The 18,837-nt window shown below is 48.4% G+C and overlaps 1 protein-coding gene across 4 annotated transcripts in view; it reads left to right on the top strand.

Annotated features, from left to right (window-relative positions):
* Positions 1-17,019, top strand: part of DLG3 (discs, large homolog 3 (Drosophila)) — a 56,545-nt gene extending 39,526 nt beyond the window's left edge. For 2 of the 4 annotated variants that reach the window (XM_012733945.1, XM_004694460.2), the window contains 10 exons: positions 5,033-5,209; positions 5,397-5,472; positions 6,275-6,374; positions 9,886-9,927; positions 11,171-11,221; positions 11,700-11,801; positions 12,373-12,545; positions 12,919-13,028; positions 13,364-13,455; positions 14,759-17,019. In XM_012733945.1, the coding sequence (XP_012589399.1) occupies positions 5,033-5,209; positions 5,397-5,472; positions 6,275-6,374; positions 9,886-9,927; positions 11,171-11,221; positions 11,700-11,801; positions 12,373-12,545; positions 12,919-13,028; positions 13,364-13,455; positions 14,759-14,865 (1,030 nt within the window). In that variant the 3' untranslated portion in view covers positions 14,866-17,019. Of the gene's footprint in view, positions 1-5,032; positions 5,210-5,396; positions 5,473-6,274; positions 6,375-8,234; positions 8,281-9,885; positions 9,928-11,170; positions 11,222-11,699; positions 11,802-12,372; positions 12,546-12,918; positions 13,029-13,363; positions 13,456-14,758 lie in introns of all 4 variants that reach the window. The other 2 variants (XM_012733947.1, XM_004694459.2) reach the window with 2 other exon arrangements.
* Positions 17,020-18,837: the final 1,818 nt, after the last annotated feature.

The following is an 18,837-nucleotide window of genomic DNA, read 5'->3' on the forward strand; positions in this document are numbered from 1 at the left end:
TCCCACCAGCAATGCAGGAGAGTTCCTTTTTCTCCACATCCTCGCCAACATTTGTTGTTGCTAGTTGTTTGAAGATGTGCCATTCTCACTGGGGTGAGTGCACCACCATTTTTTAAAAGGCTGCTTTCTGTGTCACATAGGCCTTGCATAGGTAGGACTTTGGTTCTAGGACAGTGGTTTTGGTCTGGTTGTGCCTTTCTCTAGCTCTTATCCTACCGATAGGAACAGGCATGCAGGAGGATCTATATGTTTTCATCTTCTTACCAGGCCTACCATGAGGCCTTTGTAACAAGGAGCCAATGTTGTTACTTCCTTAGCCTTCCTGGCCATTCCTAAGAGAGTTTGTCCTTGTAGATGGCCACAGTTTAGAATGCGTTTTAAAGATCTTAGGTAGGCCAGATAGTTTCTCTCATAGCAGGAATATAACGGAACAGGAGAGAAAATAATGATAATGATGAGCAGCTATATACCAGAGACATTTTGTGGGGGTGGAGTGGGGAATGGGATCAAAAACAGTGGGGGGAGGGAAATGCACGGGACTATGTGAGGGCACATGGATGATTTGGTGATGGGAAACCCAAGGGGATTGCAACTGAGATGGAAAAATGCACAAAATGATGTAAAAATAAATTATTATAAAGTTTAAAAAAAAGATCTTAGGTAGGCACTTGATAGTTTTTAAAAATTCATTAACATCTAATTTACAACCTGAAATGTCATTCTAAAAAATTTATTTTCATACATCATTCTTCGTTTTTATATAACATTTCACCCCCCCACAGGGGAAGTTCCTGTAGATATCCCACTGCCACAGCACGCTTGGTCCATCTCCCCTTCCCTCATGTTTTTCACCTTTGTTTCAATGTAGGCCCCTCTTACTCTCTTGCTGGATGTCTCAAGTCTACAGTCAGCTTCCAAGTTTTGTCTTTTTTCTGACCCTTTGTTCTATTACTCTATATTCAACTTATAAGTGGAAAACTATCTGATAATTATCTTTTTCCTTCTGACTGATTTCATTTAGCATAATCACCCAGCTCCATCCATGATGCTGCAAATGGCATGGATTATCTTTTTTGGTCACAGAGTTAAATAGTCCATTGTATATGTATCTCACACCTTCCTGATACCTGTTTTGGGACATTTGGGTTGTACCTGAAACATGTTATGTAAAAGATCCTTTGGCTTTACTACTCAGGCCTGTTTTGTGTGTGTGTGTGTGTTTACGATATACTTTATGCATACAAGAACTGGGGTACAGGCCAGAGGTGCAGGGGGTGAGAGATTTCACCAGAGACAGTGGGGAATAGAACAGGCAGATCTACTGAATACACTGCTGAGGGGAGCAGCAGACGAGAGAGGAGAGGTATGCACCATGTGGGTCAGCTCCCTGGCTGGGGATTGAACTCCTGCTTCAGTAGCTGCGATGCTTGTTGGTGCTGAGCCTTTAACCCCCTGCACCACCAGGGAGACCAGGCCTGTTGTCTTTTACTGGGTTACTTTCCACATGAAAATGTAGCCTGGTAACAATTTAAAAAAAAAAGAGCTAAGGCAATGAAGTTGGTTACATGAGGTATGCTAAGCCAGTGCCAGACTCCTCAGCTGGACTGGTCCACAGGCACACACAAACGATGCAGACACCACACACCCTGCACTAGCTGAAGGAGCTCTCTGCTCATCTCTACCATTTGAAATCCCAAACCTTCTTTCATTGAGGGGCTTAATTCAAAAATCAGCGCCTGCTCAAAGATCTCCCAAGAGACCTAAAGAGTACTAAATATACTCTTCGCTCCCTCTGAATACTTTCAGGCCTGGATTGTCCTGTGTTGGTCTCCCTGTTGCAGCATACTTTGTCAGATTGCACATTGCATGGGGCCAGGGCTTCATCTTGCTTTTGTATCTCCTGTTGAACACAGGGCCAACACAGAGCGCTTAGGGGTTATTTTTTTTTTTAGGGGGTATTTAAAAAAGGAGGAAAAGTCTTTTTTAGATTTAGTCAAGTGGAGAGGTCACTTCCTATTTTTCCCCTTTAAAGATTTATTTATGCATATAAGAACTGGGGTGTAGGCCAGAAGTGTGGGGGGGGGGGTGAGAGGGTTCACCAGAGTCAGAGTGGGGAGCTGAACAGGCAGATTGACTGAAATACACTGCTGAGGGGAGCAGTGGGTGGGTCACAAGAGGTCTGCTGCGCTATATGGGGCACCTCCCACAGTGGCTGCTGATAGCTTTATAGTGCTGAGCTTTGACCTGTTGCGTCACCAGTGAGGGCCCTCTTTTTTTTCCTTTTTAATGTGACTTTAACTGAGACCTCATAAGATTTTTCTGAGATTTAAGCGTCCTAGACTGAGAATGAGCCCCCACATACCTCTAAATGAGACTCCATGCATCTCTGGGCCTGCAAAGTCTGCAAGGCAATTTGCCAGCAATTAGTCTAACAAATTCTCAGCAGGAAAAGAGACAAAGTAGAAATTTAGAGAAAATCCTGAATCATAATGGATATGGAAAACAAATCAAAATCATGAAAAAGGGATCTTGTTGGAAGAATAGGGAATGTTTAGCTGGTGCACAGAGAAAATACACCTAGGCTCATCAGCTGGCAGAGCTGGCATTTCCTTGATTTGATCAGAAGCGGGCGCCTCTGAGGCTTTGGTATTCTGCAGAGCTCTTTTCCCACTGGCAGTTTTGACTGAAAGTAAAGGAAACTCTTGCTTCATCTTTTGCTTTCTCAACTGAGAAAGGCATTATACTTCAAAAAGTCAAGTTCAAATGTTATATTGCCATGTTTTTGACAAAATTATAGTTAACAAAAAAGGCATTGTCCATGCGGTTCAATATTCCTCATTCACAGATTCATCAGACAAAATCCACTTTTTATTGAGAATTTGCCCCGTTTGCCAGGGAACTGAGAGACTAACATGTTCCTCAGTTGAACTAGATGACTTGAGCCAGGTGCTTGCTCTGCGATTTCCCCACGTTCTGTAATTGACTAACATTTTTTGAAAGTTGTAAAAGAAACACATGACTGTGGTTAAACATCAAACCAAATGTTGCCTTTCCCTGCAAACCAAATGTTGCCTTTCCCTGCCTGCGGTGCTGTCGACATTCTTGTTGACTAAAATCTGCACTTAACTTTGCTTTTGCATAGCTTGTGTTACGTGTCTCTTCATATTGTAAGATAGCTGAAATTCATCTCGGAAGGAAATTGGTATATTAGTTTTAAGTCTCAGTTGTTTGCAATATTACTAAGAATGGGATTCCTACTGTACAGAATAGTGTCAACTTATCCATATGTATACTCCAGCTGCTTATTGCTGTTGCTAGAGGTGAAGTATGGTTGTGTGAGGTGCAAAGTATATATTGGCTTGTCCCTGTTAGGTTTTAAACTCATAACCAGTAAAGTCTCCCTTCTAATCTTGTACAAAGTCAGCCTAATCTTTCCTAATCCATTTGAACATTTTCCTTCCTGCCCCAAACCAATTTGTGCTTAATCCAAGTTCTGTTCTTTTCCTTACTGCATTTGTTTTCATCTTGGAAGCCCATCATGCCATTTAGTGTTTCTCATTGTCACGTAGAATTAAGTCTTTACCACAGAAGACCTTCCTTGCTTGAAGAAACGCAGTTTCCAGTGCCCTGCAAATGCAGTCAGATTTGATTCTGTCACACAGAGCTAGAAAGAACCTTGCCAAAGGAGCAATTCTAGAATCTGCTGGACTTTGCTTCTTTACTGGTTTGAGTTCATAAATAAGGGACATAAAGGGCTGGGGGTGTTATTTAGGTTCATTTTCAAATAATCTGATATTAATTTCTTCAGAATTGTTTCAACAGGTTTCAAAGTAATTTTTGCTACTTTCTGGGCAGGTGGGGAGTAGAAGTACGTTTTCTTTGGCAGCTTCCATCCGGGCTATAGACAGGTAGAAGTGTAAGTTTCAGAACTAGTTCTGGGAAATTCACTGGGCTGTGCATGCAAAGGTACCAGAGAATGTGATGAAGACAAAACTTAGACTGCAAGCAGAACAATACAAACATCTCACTGAACTCACCTGTTTGTGATGACTCTGTAAGGAGCAATCCAGGGGAGGAGAGAAGTAGGTACTTTGTTCCTAAGGAGGAAGCTCTGGTGTAAAGAACCAGCTTCACCAGCACCAGAGGGAGCTTTGGTTGAAATTTGCACCATCCTACTACACGTGAGGTCAGATGAGTGTTCTTAAGGCTCTTCTAATGTTCCATTTCCCTGCTCTCAGATCATTAGGAGCCCTGGATCAGGTCTATTCAAGGCCTTCTGAAATCTACCCCACACCCTTGTCTGTAGCTGTCTTTCCTCTGACTCCAGCTGCAGCTGTTCTTCTGCATGGGCCTTGATGACACAGCTCCCTCCCCTCCTTCCCCTTCACCTCTTTATCTGCACCCCTTAGCAGCTTTGGGTTGTATTGCAGGGTAGTTAGATGTATATGCTGGGTATTCTTCTTCCTGAACCCTGTTCCCTCCTTCCCCCAGGAGAGAAAGAGACACTTCATCACAGGGTCCCTTTCAACTTGATGATTGTGCAGCTCTGGAGCTGCCCCGGGACATGGGACCATTTCGCTCTCTTGTGTTTCCACAGCAGCCCCCACTGTTTGGGATTGTAACAGATAATTTTATGCCTGATTTTGAGCTGTTTTGATGGTCTGTTTGTAAACCGAGAAAGCCCACTGGTAGAGCTAGCTTGTGTCCTTGGAGATGGGTGAAGCAGAGAGTGTTTTCTGTTTTGGACCTTCCACCTTGTGTCTGGAAGGTAGGAGGAGAAGAGACTCAGGAAATCTTGTCCTCTTAGCCCTTCACTGGGAGTGCGGGATGGTTCTTATCAGAGGGGGCATATTTTGGGTCACTGTGGAAAGAAGGATGCAGTCTTACCAAGAATTTCCTTTTGGTCTGCCATGAGGCCACTCGGTCTACTCTGACTGGGGCTGTCCTTCTCCTGTTATCCTTTTAGGCTACCTGAAAGTCGCCTGGCATTTAAGGTCGGGATGATCATTTCACTGTTCACTGTGTATTTCAGGGCCCTGTTTGATTATGATCGGACTCGGGACAGCTGCCTGCCAAGCCAGGGGCTCAGCTTCTCCTATGGTGACATCCTGCATGTTATTAATGCCTCTGATGATGAGTGGTGGCAGGCCAGACTGGTGACCCCACATGGAGAAAGCGAGCAAATCGGAGTGATCCCCAGTAAGAAGAGGTGAGTTGCCTTTATAAGGTGGAGGCCTACCTTGCCCTCTTCCTGGTATTGACTCCTTTTCGGTTGGGTTGGTGCTCAGGATATGGTTTTGACTCAAGAAGCCCAGAAGTGGCTTCTGTGCTCACCTAAGCCCACCACTGGGGCCGTGTACTGGCAGTAACAGGATTTCTTTCTGACTCCAAAACAGGGTGGAAAAGAAAGAGAGAGCTCGGTTGAAAACTGTGAAGTTTCATGCCAGGACGGGAATGATTGAGTCTAATAGGGTAAGTGGGGCTCCCCAAGGAGGTCAGCCCACACGTGAAGAGGAGTAAGAAGCTTGGAGTCTGTCTGATGGATAAGAGAACTGGGAAGCATGGAAGAATGTCTCTTTTGCAGGGGGGCTGACTCTGTACTACCAGAACACTGACTGCTTTTCAGAAAGCAGACAGAGGGCGCTTCTGTGGCCAGTCTGATCACCTTCCTCTTGGGTAATTGGCTCTTGAAGAGGTGCTTAATGTGGATTGTCTGGAAGGCCTATGTTTGGGGCTCACGAAGCCACGTGTGTCCCTGGCCACAGAACCTGTTGGAGCTGTGGGGACCAGGAACAGCACCTGGCCTCATCATGCAGTCAGGAAACCTGGCCCCAGAGCCCCAAGCGTCCTTCAGACCAAATGAGGCGTGAGGTCGCTCTCCATTCATCCCTTTTCTCCTATGAGCTTCACAGGCCAAAAAACTTCCGGAGCAGTAGAGGAAAGAAAGACATGGAGTAGATGGCTCTGTGTCTGTCAGTGGCACTTTAGGGCATGTGTCCAGGAGACTACAGTGACCTTTGTCCTTTAGGAAGTACCATTGAGTGCTGTGAGTCTGGATTAGGTAGAGACCTCTAACATCCCTACATTTTCCTGTAAACATAATTTTCCTCTTACATCAACTTTCATTTAATCTCATAGACTCCATTTGTGAGAGATGGTCTTTTATTTAGCTCACCATTGTCTCCATTTTAGTTTTTCTTGCATGCTTTAAAATCCATTGTTCTGTTTTTTTTTTTCTTCTGTCCTTCCCCTCCATCTTCATATTCTTTCACAGTCGATCAAAACGAAACGTAAAAAGAGTTTCCGCCTCTCTCGAAAGTTTCCATTTTACAAGAGCAAAGAAAACATGGCCCAGGAGAGCAGCATACAGGAACGTAAGTAGCAGTAGGTACAGAGAGCAGAGCGCCCACAGCCCCACCCTTTCTTTTTCATTTGTGCCTCCCTTTTATGAGAAAACTGGGCAAGTGTGGTGTGTGTATGCGTGCGTGAGTGTGCACACACAAGTGTGCATGTGTTTCTGCTTATCTGCAGCCATGGTAGAAACTGGTCTCCACAAGGAGACTTTGGGTCTTTCTTGTTCAGCTCCTTGCTTGGGAAGAATGTTAGAGGCTCTAAGGTGGAGTTGGTTCCAGGGCTGGCCTACCAGGAAGTCCCGACACTGGCATCAGGAGTGCCAAGCTGCACGCTGCCATGGTGGTGATGAACAGCTCTTAGCTACAGTTCAAATTTCAAAAGGGAGGTTTTCCAGAGAACCAGGTCTAGGGGACTTGAGGTGCTCTCCTGGTTTCTTCCTCTGTGTTTTCTTTCCCTTAACTTCACTCATCTATGTTAAGAGAAGAGCCTGTTCTTCCCCGGACACCTGGCCTGGAGCATACTTGAATGATAGGCACACGTGTGCACAGGTGCACAAGATGGCCATGTGCCTCTGCTGATACTCTGCCATTCCAGAATGATGGGGAAGCAGCTTTCAAAATAAAATACTTCCTGCTTGCAGGAATCATGGAGGTGTGGAGAGGGAATATCACACAACATTGCCCCAATAAAGATTCTGTGAGAAGCACAAAGGTGGTGTTTGGTTGAAGAGGCCATGAAGCTGAGTCAAACAAACTTTTAACAAATTTAATCCTGAGAATTATTCTTATCCTACCATATGCCTCAGAAATTAACTGTTCTAGCCTTAGCCATAAAAACCAGTCAAATTGGTGGAATATTTCTCATGACCTCATAGTGAATCATAAACCTTTCTTTTTCAGCCTTGCAAAGAGGGGTCTTGAGGTCTGGACTGTTTGGATTGCAGGGAGAACCATTTGTTCCTGTAGGGAATGTCCCTTTTCTAAACCAGCCCAATGCATGGTGCCGGTATTTGTTGCCATCTGGGGTGCTAACTAGTACTACCCCAGCTAGGGTGCCTTCACCCAGGTGGATGTTATGGCTCACAGTCCTGGGTAGCTCAGTAAGACGCATTTGGTGCATCTGGTTCTGCTCAGGAGCAACAGGAGATGGTCTGAGGCAGAGGCCTGAGGAGTGATCAGCTCACCACTCCCAGTTGAGTGCCAGAAACTCTACACCAAGCCCTTCCTGGGTAGGATTCCCTGTCTGGTGGCTCCTTGAGGGGTGGCTGGGAACTGCCTTTTGGGCAAGAGTTGAAACTGCCTAGTGCTTATTCTCCAGAATCTGAGCATGTCCCCTGTGGTCTACACAACTCTGGTCATCTCTGAAGGCCACACCTCAGATCACATGAAACTTTCCCTGAAGGGTTTGGACAGAGTGAGTCAATACTGGGCGAAAGGTTCCTGGAATGATGATATTTCTGTCTGCCTACTTGTTACTCATAAGTTTGTATTCTTTCTTGCACCCTCAGAGGGAAATAGTAATTTCAGCAGAAACTTAGGCTCTACACCGCAAATTTAATCGAAGCAGGTACTCCAAACCTTGGAAAGCCACTTGTCCTGTCAGCCTGTAGACTGTAGCCTACCCCAGAAAGGTAGTGTGCCCCAAAGTCCTCTAGTAGCAGCCAGGCAGCATGAAGTCCAGGTGTTTGTCTGACTGGGACATACTTTCTGTAGCAAAGTCCTTCACCTCATACAATTGTAGGTCTTCATAGTGTTTCATACTTCTCTCACTAATGCTCACCTGGCTGTATTCTTCCTTCCCCTTGTCTTTTTTCTCCATTTTCTCTCCTCTCCCCAATTCGTTCCCTCCCCCCCTCTTGTCCTTGCTGTCTGTGAAATCAGGACTTCCCTGGGTTAAGTGACGATTATTATGGCGCAAAGAACCTGAGTAAGTCAAACTTGCATATTGTTAACTGTTCTTTCTGGCATGAATGGAGATGCTGGGAGTGGGGTGTGGGGGTTGTGGGTGAGGATAGAGGGTGGAGGAGGGCAGTGTTTGTGAGAACTCTGCTACCACAGCAAAAGGAAGTACAAGTGATTCTGAATGTCACACTTCTGGATTCTTGCTGCCCTAATAAAAACCTATCATTTATGTCTGTGTTTTCCTTTTGTACCTTGTAGTAAGGGGCTGTCTTGCTGCCCACTCTCAGAGTGATGTGAGCAGGAAGCACTTCTTTAGGATGATCGCTCAGCCCATCTCTAGCCTATTGTTGAGGGGAGGGGGTGGTTAGATTCTTCCAGTGGCATCACTAAAAAATTGGGCTTAAGAATTGGCTGATTCAGCCTAAGTATGGGCAAGAGTCCAGTGAAGCCCTATACCCAGTATACATCTGGGATGTCTCAGTAGGTCCAGGGGCCTCAGCAAACATTTGTGTGGGCTGAATTTCCACAGAGACTGAGCTGGTGGGGGCCCAGCAGAATTTGCATACCATGCTGTAGCTCAGGGAAACCCTGACTAACCTCTCGTCTCTAGAAAGTAATTCTAAAGTGGAAAATGAAGGAACCTGGGTGATAGGGCCTTAGCATCACCACTGTGCACGCAGGCATGCATTCAGGTGGCTGTGCCAGGAGGGCTGTCAGGATATACTCTCCTTAATACTCACTATAGGCAGGGAGATAAAGGACATTCAGAGGACTGTTCAGGAACCAGCCTTGTATAGCAACTCAGCCAGTCCCTCCGAGGGGGGGGGGCCACAGCATGTCACGGTCTGGAACCTTGTTGTCTTGGCTGAAACAAGCAGTGTCTCTCTCCATAGTGTGTTGTGTCCATGTCTCATCTTCACTTGTGCATGGTCTAGGGCCTTGTCTGGCCCACACTGGGCCTTGTACTCCTGTGAGTGTGGCTGCTCCCCCCATGTTCAGATCCCGGCACATCGCCCTGGCCTGAGACAGGAGGGCTGCCTTGTCCCTGAGCATTCTCGTTGGTTTGTGGTGTCTGTTCTGACATGTCTTTCTGGTGGATGAGTGCCCCCCCCCCCACTGCCGCTGAGACTAAGGCCTCTACAATGCAGTGGCAAGAGGGCTTTTGGCCCACCAAATGGTCAACTAACTGCTAACTGCTCAGTCTCTCCCATAGGAACTCTGGGGGCTGTGGGGACTGCCCAGGGCCTGGACATTTCTTTGCTGCTGTCACTGTCTTGTCTTGCCTTGCCTGTTGTTAGCCTCGGGATATGCGTTCTGAGAATGGGTTTGGAAACCAGCCAAGGCAGCTCTTTCAACTGAGATAAGGAGGATGCTGCGGACAACGGGAAGGCTTGGAGTGCAGAGGAAGGGACTTGGCAGATGGCGAGGGTTCTGGGGGATGAGCACAAGGTGGGCAGGGCCTCAGGATTGGCGCTGTGCCTCCCAGTTGGTAGCTGGATGTGGCAGGCCTCCTGGGGTCTGATTTGGTTGGCAGCTCAGTGTCTGGCTCCTGGAACATATGAGTTTTGTGCTGTGTGTGACCTCTCAGTGGTGTGTTCTGAATCGGAGTCTCTTTCTTGTTGGCTTGCAGAGGGAGTGACATCCAACACCAGTGACAGCGAAAGCAGTTCCAGTAAGTGTGTGTCATCCCCCCCCATGTCGTGTCACTCCACCATGTGTACCAGCTAGCCTCACTCCAGTGTTGCACAGCTGCCATTTCTGTTCTGAGGCTAGTGCTTCTTTTAGCCATGTACACTTCAAGATCCTGGAAATGCTGTGGCCATTTTGTCCTTTTGGGATGGGGTTTAGTTTGTCGATCAAAGGAGAGTATAAATCTGTAATTCTGGCCAGAACTGGACTTAAGCTTACCTCTGGGTCCCTGAGAAGGGTGAGCTGCCATAGAGAAAAACCCCAAAAAACTGCTGGTGTTGCCAGTTTTTATAGATTTGCACGGAAACCACAAGAGAAATGGCCCTGTGGGATATTGTCCTGGATTGCCTTTCAGGTTGTCAGGGCCTCCTGGGTTGAGGCTTGGCATCCCTGCCTGTTGGTTGCTTTAAGTCATCAGATCACTGCCCCATTTTCCTGCAGAGAGCCTGTATGTGGGCCAGGGAAGCCACACTTCAACCCCTGGCACGTTGGGAGCACTGGCCTCTCTGTAGGTAGGCAGCCTCAGAGGCAGCCTGTGGGCAAGCATCCTGGGGCTCGGTGCGATCCTGGCACCTCTCCTGGGACTGCTGTCAGCCCTGTGGGGCCTCCAGGCGCCTGGCCCCAAGAGGCTTGGTGATCAGTTCAGGAAAGGCTCGACAGGCAGCACCTCACAATCAGAGAGCTGGGCTCAGCCTTGCTCTTTGCGGGCCTGGGGCCCTCAGCCCAGCCATGTGCTACATTTCTGAATGCTTCTTCTGGTGAAGGAGGGGTAGGTAGATCCTTACAGGGGCAAAATTAGGCTGCAGTGTGGACTGGCTCCCAGCCTGCAGTTGAGAAGACGTGGGCCATGGGTCTCCCCATCAGTTAAGGCCTCCCTGTGATTCTTGCCAGCGCAAGAGGGCAACTGAACATAGTTGACTGTTACCTGTAAGAACAGTTCTTGGGAAACTGGGGTGGGTTTTCATAGAGGCTTCATGGCACCAGGATTACATGCCTCCATTTGACTCTTTCACCAAACTAAGGCCTCCTGATCTGGCTCCCAGGCAGTGAAGGACTTCCTGTGCTTTCTTGCCTGTGGCAAACAGTAAGGCCCAAAGGGCAGGTGCTGGCAGATACCACTCAACAAGGCTGTTTTCTGACTGAGGTAGGGTGAGCTGAAGATTGTAGGGAGATGACACAGGCAGGCAGAATATAAAGTGCTAATACATCTCCATTTTCTGTTGCAGAAGGACAAGAGGATACTATTTTGTCATACGAGCCAGTGACACGGCAAGAAAGTAAGCCCTCTCCTGAGCACCTTGCCTATGCATTAGTCTCATGGTCTTGGGCCCAACACTGTTTGGCTGTGGGGGCATAGAGAAGAATGTGGGGTATGGGATGATGTGACCGTTGTGCATCCAGCGCTTGGGTGGGCACTTCTTCTTGTCCTCTGCTTGCTACTGGGGTGCCTTCCAAAGGCTAGGATAAATGTACAGGGATGGTAAAGGTCAGCTTCCGGGGTACGGCTGCCACTGAAAGAGAAACGCCTGAGTCCCTCTTCAGGGACTGGTGCTGCTGCAAGATTTCTCCTGAAACTGTCCGGAGGCTCCCCTGCTTCCAGACCCTGCACTTAGATATCTCATATTAAAGGCTCCTTGATATTTTGGGAGTTAGAAGGAAGAGAATGCCTGGGGATGCTGTCCCTGTGTGAGCAGTGGCTCTGCAGAATGGGCTGTCTGCTGGGGGCGGCTTACTGACTCCACGCTTTCCCTCCAGTTCACTACGCCAGGCCCGTGATCATCCTGGGCCCGATGAAGGACCGAGTCAACGATGACCTGATCTCAGAGTTCCCGCATAAGTTTGGATCCTGTGTACCACGTAAGAGCCCAAGGAGGCTTTGGGACTAAGGCATTCACACCCTGGGGGTGACCCTCTGGTGCTTCGTAGCAAGTGCTCAGGGATGAGTTCCTGGGCTATCTGGGAACAAGGACCACCTGACACTCTGGAAGATATTAGGCGGCAGCAGATTTCCCCAGACTTGCTGTAGTTGGGAGGCCTGAGACATCAGTGGGGTCTCTTCTGCCCTTGGAGAGGAGTTCGAGTGGCAGCGTTGGGGACTGACCAGACATGAAGGGGACCTAGCTTGAGGTATGGATGCAGTCTGCCAGATGGCTCATTCTGGTGCCCTGGTTCTTGTACCTACCTGGTGGCCTCTGTTGTGTCTTGGCCAGTTGAAGCTAAGCAAATAAACCCTTGTGTGTGAGACCCAGTGGTCAGAAGAGAAGTAGGCAAAACAGATGTTTTCCCAATTGCTTTTTTTCCCTACTCATCTGAAAAATACTGGACTGGCTCCAGGGCCCAGGTGAGAGATCAGGTCCAGTCTCCTGGCATTTGGGGGCAGGTTGTTGTCCTTGGCTGCAAAGTGTCAGTGTCTGCTCTTTTCTGGTAGACACCACTCGGCCACGGCGTGACAATGAGGTGGACGGGCAAGACTACCACTTTGTGGTTTCTCGGGAACAAATGGAGAAGGATATTCAGGATAACAAATTCATTGAGGCCGGCCAATTCAACGATAATCTCTACGGGACCAGCATCCAGTCAGTGCGGGCAGTTGCAGAGAGGGTAAGGAGAGGAGATGGTCCTGTTAAATAAACCCTGCAGAATGCTCCCAGCAGCTTCCTGGATCCTCATGCTTCCAACACTGGCCCTGTCATGTGGCGCTGCTGACCAAAGCCACTCTGTATGATTCCAGCTCCCAGTTGAGCTGTCTCTCTCCCATGAAGCTCACCCCAGAGCATCACCCCATGTAGATGTCACCATTTCTGGATAGTGGGAACAAAATGCGGAGCCCTAGTACTTCAGGGGTAGAATCCTCTACACCACTCTGGATAGTCCTGGGTTTCCCCCAGGTGGACTTTCAGGTGGCCTCTGGGTGTCTACTTAGGTTTGGGGACATGGGGAGTGAGTGGGCTGATGCTCATCTCCGCTTTTTCAGGGCAAGCACTGCATCTTAGATGTGTCTGGCAATGCTATCAAGAGGCTGCAGCAAGCACAACTTTACCCCATTGCCATTTTCATCAAGCCCAAGTCCATCGAAGCGCTCATGTAAGTGTTTGCCAAGAGACACACTCCTAGTCAGATGAGGGCCTCAGCAAGGAAACCATACAGTGGTGTGTTGGGCAAGGATGGGACCCAGTGGAGCTCAGAGGAAAGCTTGCCTCCTGAGCCAGGTCAGCGAGGGTGCCTTCTATTTGAGGGCTGGTAGGTGTTTCCCGGTTGTCTTAGGAACCTGGACGGTTTGAGGAAGGAGCTGAGCCCTGGGCCACTGTCGTTCTGAGAGACAGCCAAGCAGATTCTTGGGGTGCCTGCAACAATTCTTTTTTTGTAAGTCAAAATATAGAATCTAGTTGGGTACTATTTTCCTTCTGTGTCCTTGGCAGGGAAATGAACCGACGGCAGACATACGAGCAAGCAAATAAGATTTATGACAAAGCCATGAAACTGGAGCAGGAGTTTGGAGAATATTTTACAGGTAAGAACCCCTGTTGTCCAGCTGAGGTCATGCAGGCCCCAGCAGGAGCCTCCATCTTTAAGTGGCTGCAAGAGGCTCTGCCACCGTGCAGTTTCTAGATGCTTTGGACTGCTGACTTGCACATGTCCCAGAGTGCTCCAGTTCCCTCAAGCCACCAACACTGATGCTGCCCTAGATCGCGGTGTCCTCTCATCTTCACGTTCCCCGAAGGTCGTGGGCTCCCCGTCTTAACTTTGCTTCCCTCCTGCCATCTTGGCCCCTCCAGTAGCCTTGCATGTCTTAGGTGCAGAAGAAATATATGCAGTGGATGATGCTCGCTTTGTGTGCTCTTCAGTGCGTGGGCATGTGTGCATTTATGTGGTCACCTGCTTTAGGAGGTCAGTTCCTAAAGGTTGGGAAGATCTCTGTGTAAGATGTTTTCATCTTGTCAAGGACAACGGCATGTATGTGTAGATTGGCTCTGAGCAAGCCAGCTGGTAGTGCTACTAGAATAACTGGGGCAGGAGTCATAACTGTACCCTAGACCTGAGGGTAGAGCTCCCGTTACTGTCAGGGCTGTGTCCTTGTTTGTGGACTGCCCTCTGATAGTGAGCAGGTGGGTGGCCATGGAGCACTGCCCCTTGCCAGAAATGGTGCCTTTCAGCTCTTGTGGATGACCAGGATTTTCCAAATCTGCTAGTGAGGTGGCCGTAGAATTCACCAGCTGCCAGCCCCATAGCAGCCAAGAACAACACGAGCTGCAAAGTCTGGCACATGATGGTAGTCAGTGAAAAGTCTTTGAAGAGCACACTTCTACTCACTGCTGCTTAGTCTCACTGTCTTGGCAAATTGACTTCTCGCCCTGGGGTTAGGACACCTGCCGGTCTCCCCCATACCCAAGGCCACCGGGCAGCTGACAAATGAAGCATCTTCTTTAAAGATTAATTTTGTATTTATCCATACCAGAACTGGGGTATAGGCCAGAGGTCCGGGAGGTGAGAGGACCACCAGACACGGCGGAGCAGAACAGGCAGATCTACTGATACACACTGCTGGGGGGAGCAGCGGGGGAGACAGCAGAGGTCTGCTGCACCATGTGGGTCACCTCCCTGGCCAGGGATAGAACTCATGTCTCAGTGCCTGGCAATAGCTTCATGGCACTGAGCTTTAATCCCTACACCACCACGGAGGCCCTGTCTAGTGAATCTTTAAACGCCCATATTGTGCACACCTCTGCAGGCTGAGCTAGAGGATTCTGGGTTGGAGGTGGGGAGGAAGAGTAACATTGACCACAGCAGTAAATCTGTTTTCTTCTTCACTTCAGCCATTGTACAGGGTGACTCACTGGAAGAGATTTATAACAAAATCAAACAAATCATCGAGGACCAGTCCGGGCACTACATTTGGGTCCCGTCCCCAGAAAAACTCTGAAGAATCCCCTCCAACCATTCTCTTGTGAACAGAAGAAATCAAGTCCCTCTTCCCTCCTCCCTCTTCATTCCTGTCCCCACGGGGAGAACAAATGACTACTGTTCTTGCCCCCTTTTTAGATATGTCAAAAAAATTGAGTTTTCTAGTCCTGTTCTGGTTTTTTTTTTTTTTTTTTTTGATTTAGTTTATTTTGGGGGATGATGCCATCTCACTCATCATGTGACTGTGCCCATTCCTGCATGGACCTTTCCCAAGCACTAGCACAGGTGCAGACCCATCAGAGTCATTGTTTTCATAAAAACCAAGCAGAAGAGAAGAGAGGAGGACTAGTGGAAAGACAGACTCTGGACAGCTACATGGTTTGAGAAGTGAGCTCGACACACCACGTGATGAGATGCTCCTGGGCGTTTCTACCCATCTGTACTGCTGTCTGGCAGCTCTGAATGGTGCGACATAGTGGCGACAGAAAAGTATCTTATTTATATATAGATATATATATGTAATTTATATAAAATATATAGAAATTATTATATATATATATATTATACCTTCTCATATAATATATATATATTCACACACATTTGGACTAGACAAATCTATGGAGAATTCATCAATGGTACTGTGTTACTAGAGAAATGCTTTAATTTTCATATTCCAGTCAGATGGCATCTTCCATCCCACCTGGTTGGGGAGGGTTGAACACGGTAGCGAGTGCTGTGCATAGTGCACTCGCTTTTGGTCATTCTCTTGAGAGTTGAGGTCTTCTCCAGGATGAAGTCAGCCAGAGGCCTGTGAGAAAGGACTTCCGCCTGGGGTGGAGGAAGAGGGGCAGAGGGGCAGAGACTTGACCCTCAAGTTGCTGCTGCCCTTGAGGTGTAGTCAGTCCTGCATGGAGAGAATGGCTAACAGTGCTCCATATTAAATTGCCTATTGTTTTATGCCACCTGATGTGTCTGCATGACAGGTTTCCTTTTTGTTCATTTTTAAGCTGCTGTTAAACCAAAACCATGTTGTGCTACTGTGTCAGCCTTTTCATTATTCCAGATTTTACTTTTACTATTTAAGTGAATGCGTAGAATCCAGTTGGACAGTGTTCTAAAGGCTTGTGATGTTCTGGAGGAGCCAGGCCTAGTGTGCAGTAGAGTAGGTGACCCAGGCTTGGCCATCCAGTCAGCAGAAGGAGTGTGGGGACCGGCGAGGGCTGAGGGCAGGAGCTGGCACTCTGGACTGTGATGTGTCTCCACTCATCTGCTAGTGACACGTGGAACTCAGCCGAGACCCCTTCAGGGGCACCTGTCCACTTACAGAGATAGGGAGTCACCTGCAGTCCAGTTCCAACCTGGATGCGGGGCAGCACTGGGCTTGGCCATCCACATGCTGAAGAACGGGATTTCGGTTTTTTCCACAGCTGCTCCACATGCCCCCCAGCCCCTCACCAGCAGCTGGTAGCTCACTGGTTCTTTGCGAAAAAGTAGACTTGAATGCTGTCATTCTGAACAACAATGCTAAGATTCACTTACTAGTGAGAAATGAAACCTTGTTGCTTTTTCCCAGAAAAGATGGCAGTGATTGTGGTTAGTGGAGTTTTTCTTCAACCACAGGTGCAGGCAGCAGGTGTGGCTGAGGCCACCCCCACCCCCACCCTCACCCACTCCTTTGAAGCCACTGTGCCTCCCTCGCCACCATGCTGGAGGCGTGACCCAGGGGAGAAGAACATGGAGAGGCTTGGCCCAAGGGTGGGGTGCGATGTTTCTCAGCGCACCATGTGATGGCCAGTACAAATGATGCCATGCTGAGGTCTCTGTGGACACTACCAGCCATATTGAGGAGATGTGTTAACGGATCTCCTACCATCATAAGGAGGCTAACTGAAGTGTGGGGCCCAGAAAGAGGGTGATGAAAGGGCAGCAGCTTTACCTGGACAATACACTGGTCTGAAGGCAAAGAGAGGGATACAGTGGTGGCCGATGATAGCCCTGGTGAGGAGGGGGTGAGCAGGGGTTGTTGATGTCTCTGCCCATAACTAAGTGATGTAGTCTGACTGACGCTCAGCCCTCTCCCAGGGGAAGAAAAGCAAAGATTCAGAGTAAGCATGACACTAGTTGGTTTACCAGTGTTCCTTCCAAGGAGACATATATTTTTTAATAAATGATAGTTGCAATGAACTGTGGCTCAGTGGTCTTCTTGGACTATCGTTGATAAGGGGTTGTGGGGGGCACAGCAGTGTGAAAAATATCCCAAAGCCCCTCCACTTGGTGACAATCAGTTCACCAAGGTTTTCCTCTGGATCTAGATCCCTGTGGTCAAAACTGGCTTTCTAAGTTATGTGTTCATTTGCCCTGCAGCCCCAACCCCACCCCAGCCCCAAATGCTACCCAACATTGTCTCTCACAGAGCACCAAACAGATGGGGTGGTGTCCACGTCCTTTGGGGAAACACATTTTCTCACAGAGCACACAAGATGGGAGGTGCACTACAGTGAAGATATTTGCTAAAGAAAGCAGGGACTGAGCAGAGAACCAAGTCATTAAAAATGAAAGAGGAAAGCTCATCTACTGGCTACCGATGTCTCCAGAAAGCTCTGATAGCTCAAGGGAAATGAGGGTGAGATGGGCCTATTTGCAGGGCAGGATGGCAGGGGCCAGTGCAGTCCCCCTAAAGAGGGGAGACATGCGGATAGCAGGTAATTATGACATGACCGCTGTCTCCACAACTTGTATGGAAAAGCTTGAAGTACTGCCAGAATTAAGGTCAAGAGTGAAGAAGACGAATGAGCAGCCCTGACATGCTTGGGCTGCGCCACAGGAAGACACTGAGCCTTACTTGTTTGTGGTGCCTCAGGGTTTATAGGGTGCTTCCTTTCACACATCATCTCACTTGCTGAAAGGCAGTCTGGCAGTAGGTGGGCCCCAAAGCTCTGGGTGTGTGTGTGGGGGGGGGGTGTAGGGGTGAGGTGGCGTGGGGGTTGGTAAAGGGAATCCAGCTCCTAAGTGCAGGAATAAAGGGCTGTGGGGTCCAAGATGTGCTGCCAGCACAGGAAGAGGCCCAGCAACTTGGAAACCCTGAAGGTGAACACCTCCTGACTGAGCTCTGATGTGACCTGGGGGCTGTGGCCCATCTTCTCGGGCATGAACACAGATAGATCCCTTCCCTGCTTCTGCCCACAGCAAAGCTAAGCCTGCCTGTCTTCATCTCAGAGAGAGACCTCAAATTATAGCATTTCTAGGATGGTGGTCATACTCATTCTGAGACAAATGTCTGACTGTAAAGGTGGAAGTGCTTCTAGAAGCGAGCAAATCCCAGAAAAACTACTGCAAACTAGTGTGAGTTGTGCACAAGGCTGAAGTGAAATACAGATACAGGCTGAGTGGGAGCTGAGCCACAGGACTGGGAAAGGCCCAAAGGGAGAGTGACTCTGGAGGTCAAGGTCAAACAAAAAGATGGGCCTGAAAAGGGATACTGGGCTCGAGCAGGAAGGCCAGTGGTGCCCTTTCCAGAGGGCACCTTTTCCACAGGGTCACCACTGGCCAGTTTCCTGAAGTCCTTGTGGAAACCACAGGAGCTGTCAGTGCCAGGCTTGTACCTGGATGCCCGAAACACGGTTGTTGGGAGGGGCAGTAGCCATTCAATCACAGTGATCCCCAGTTGTCCTTCACCCCTGTTCCCACCAAGGATTTCATAGCTTCCATTCCATGAGTCCTTTTTTTGAAAAAATATTTTCTTACATCATTGTTCATTTTTGGAGAGTGTTGGATTTCTCCTCTCAGGTATAGTCCCAGAGTTTTCCTTTTATCCATTCAGTCTGTTCCTTGGAGACTGTGGGACACTTAGTTATGCCTGCAAATGACTTTCCAAAGCTCAAGTTCCCATTTCCTCAAAGGCCTCTTCCCCGTGCATCCACATCCCAGAAGTATTAGGCTAACTCAGCACCTCCCCAATGAGCAGGGTGCTGATAGCTGGCCTTGTGGGAGA

Source organism: Condylura cristata, unplaced genomic scaffold, assembly GCF_000260355.1.
Source record: "Condylura cristata isolate star-nosed mole 26May11 unplaced genomic scaffold, ConCri1.0 scaffold00043, whole genome shotgun sequence".
Lineage (NCBI taxonomy): Eukaryota > Metazoa > Chordata > Mammalia > Eulipotyphla > Talpidae > Condylura > Condylura cristata.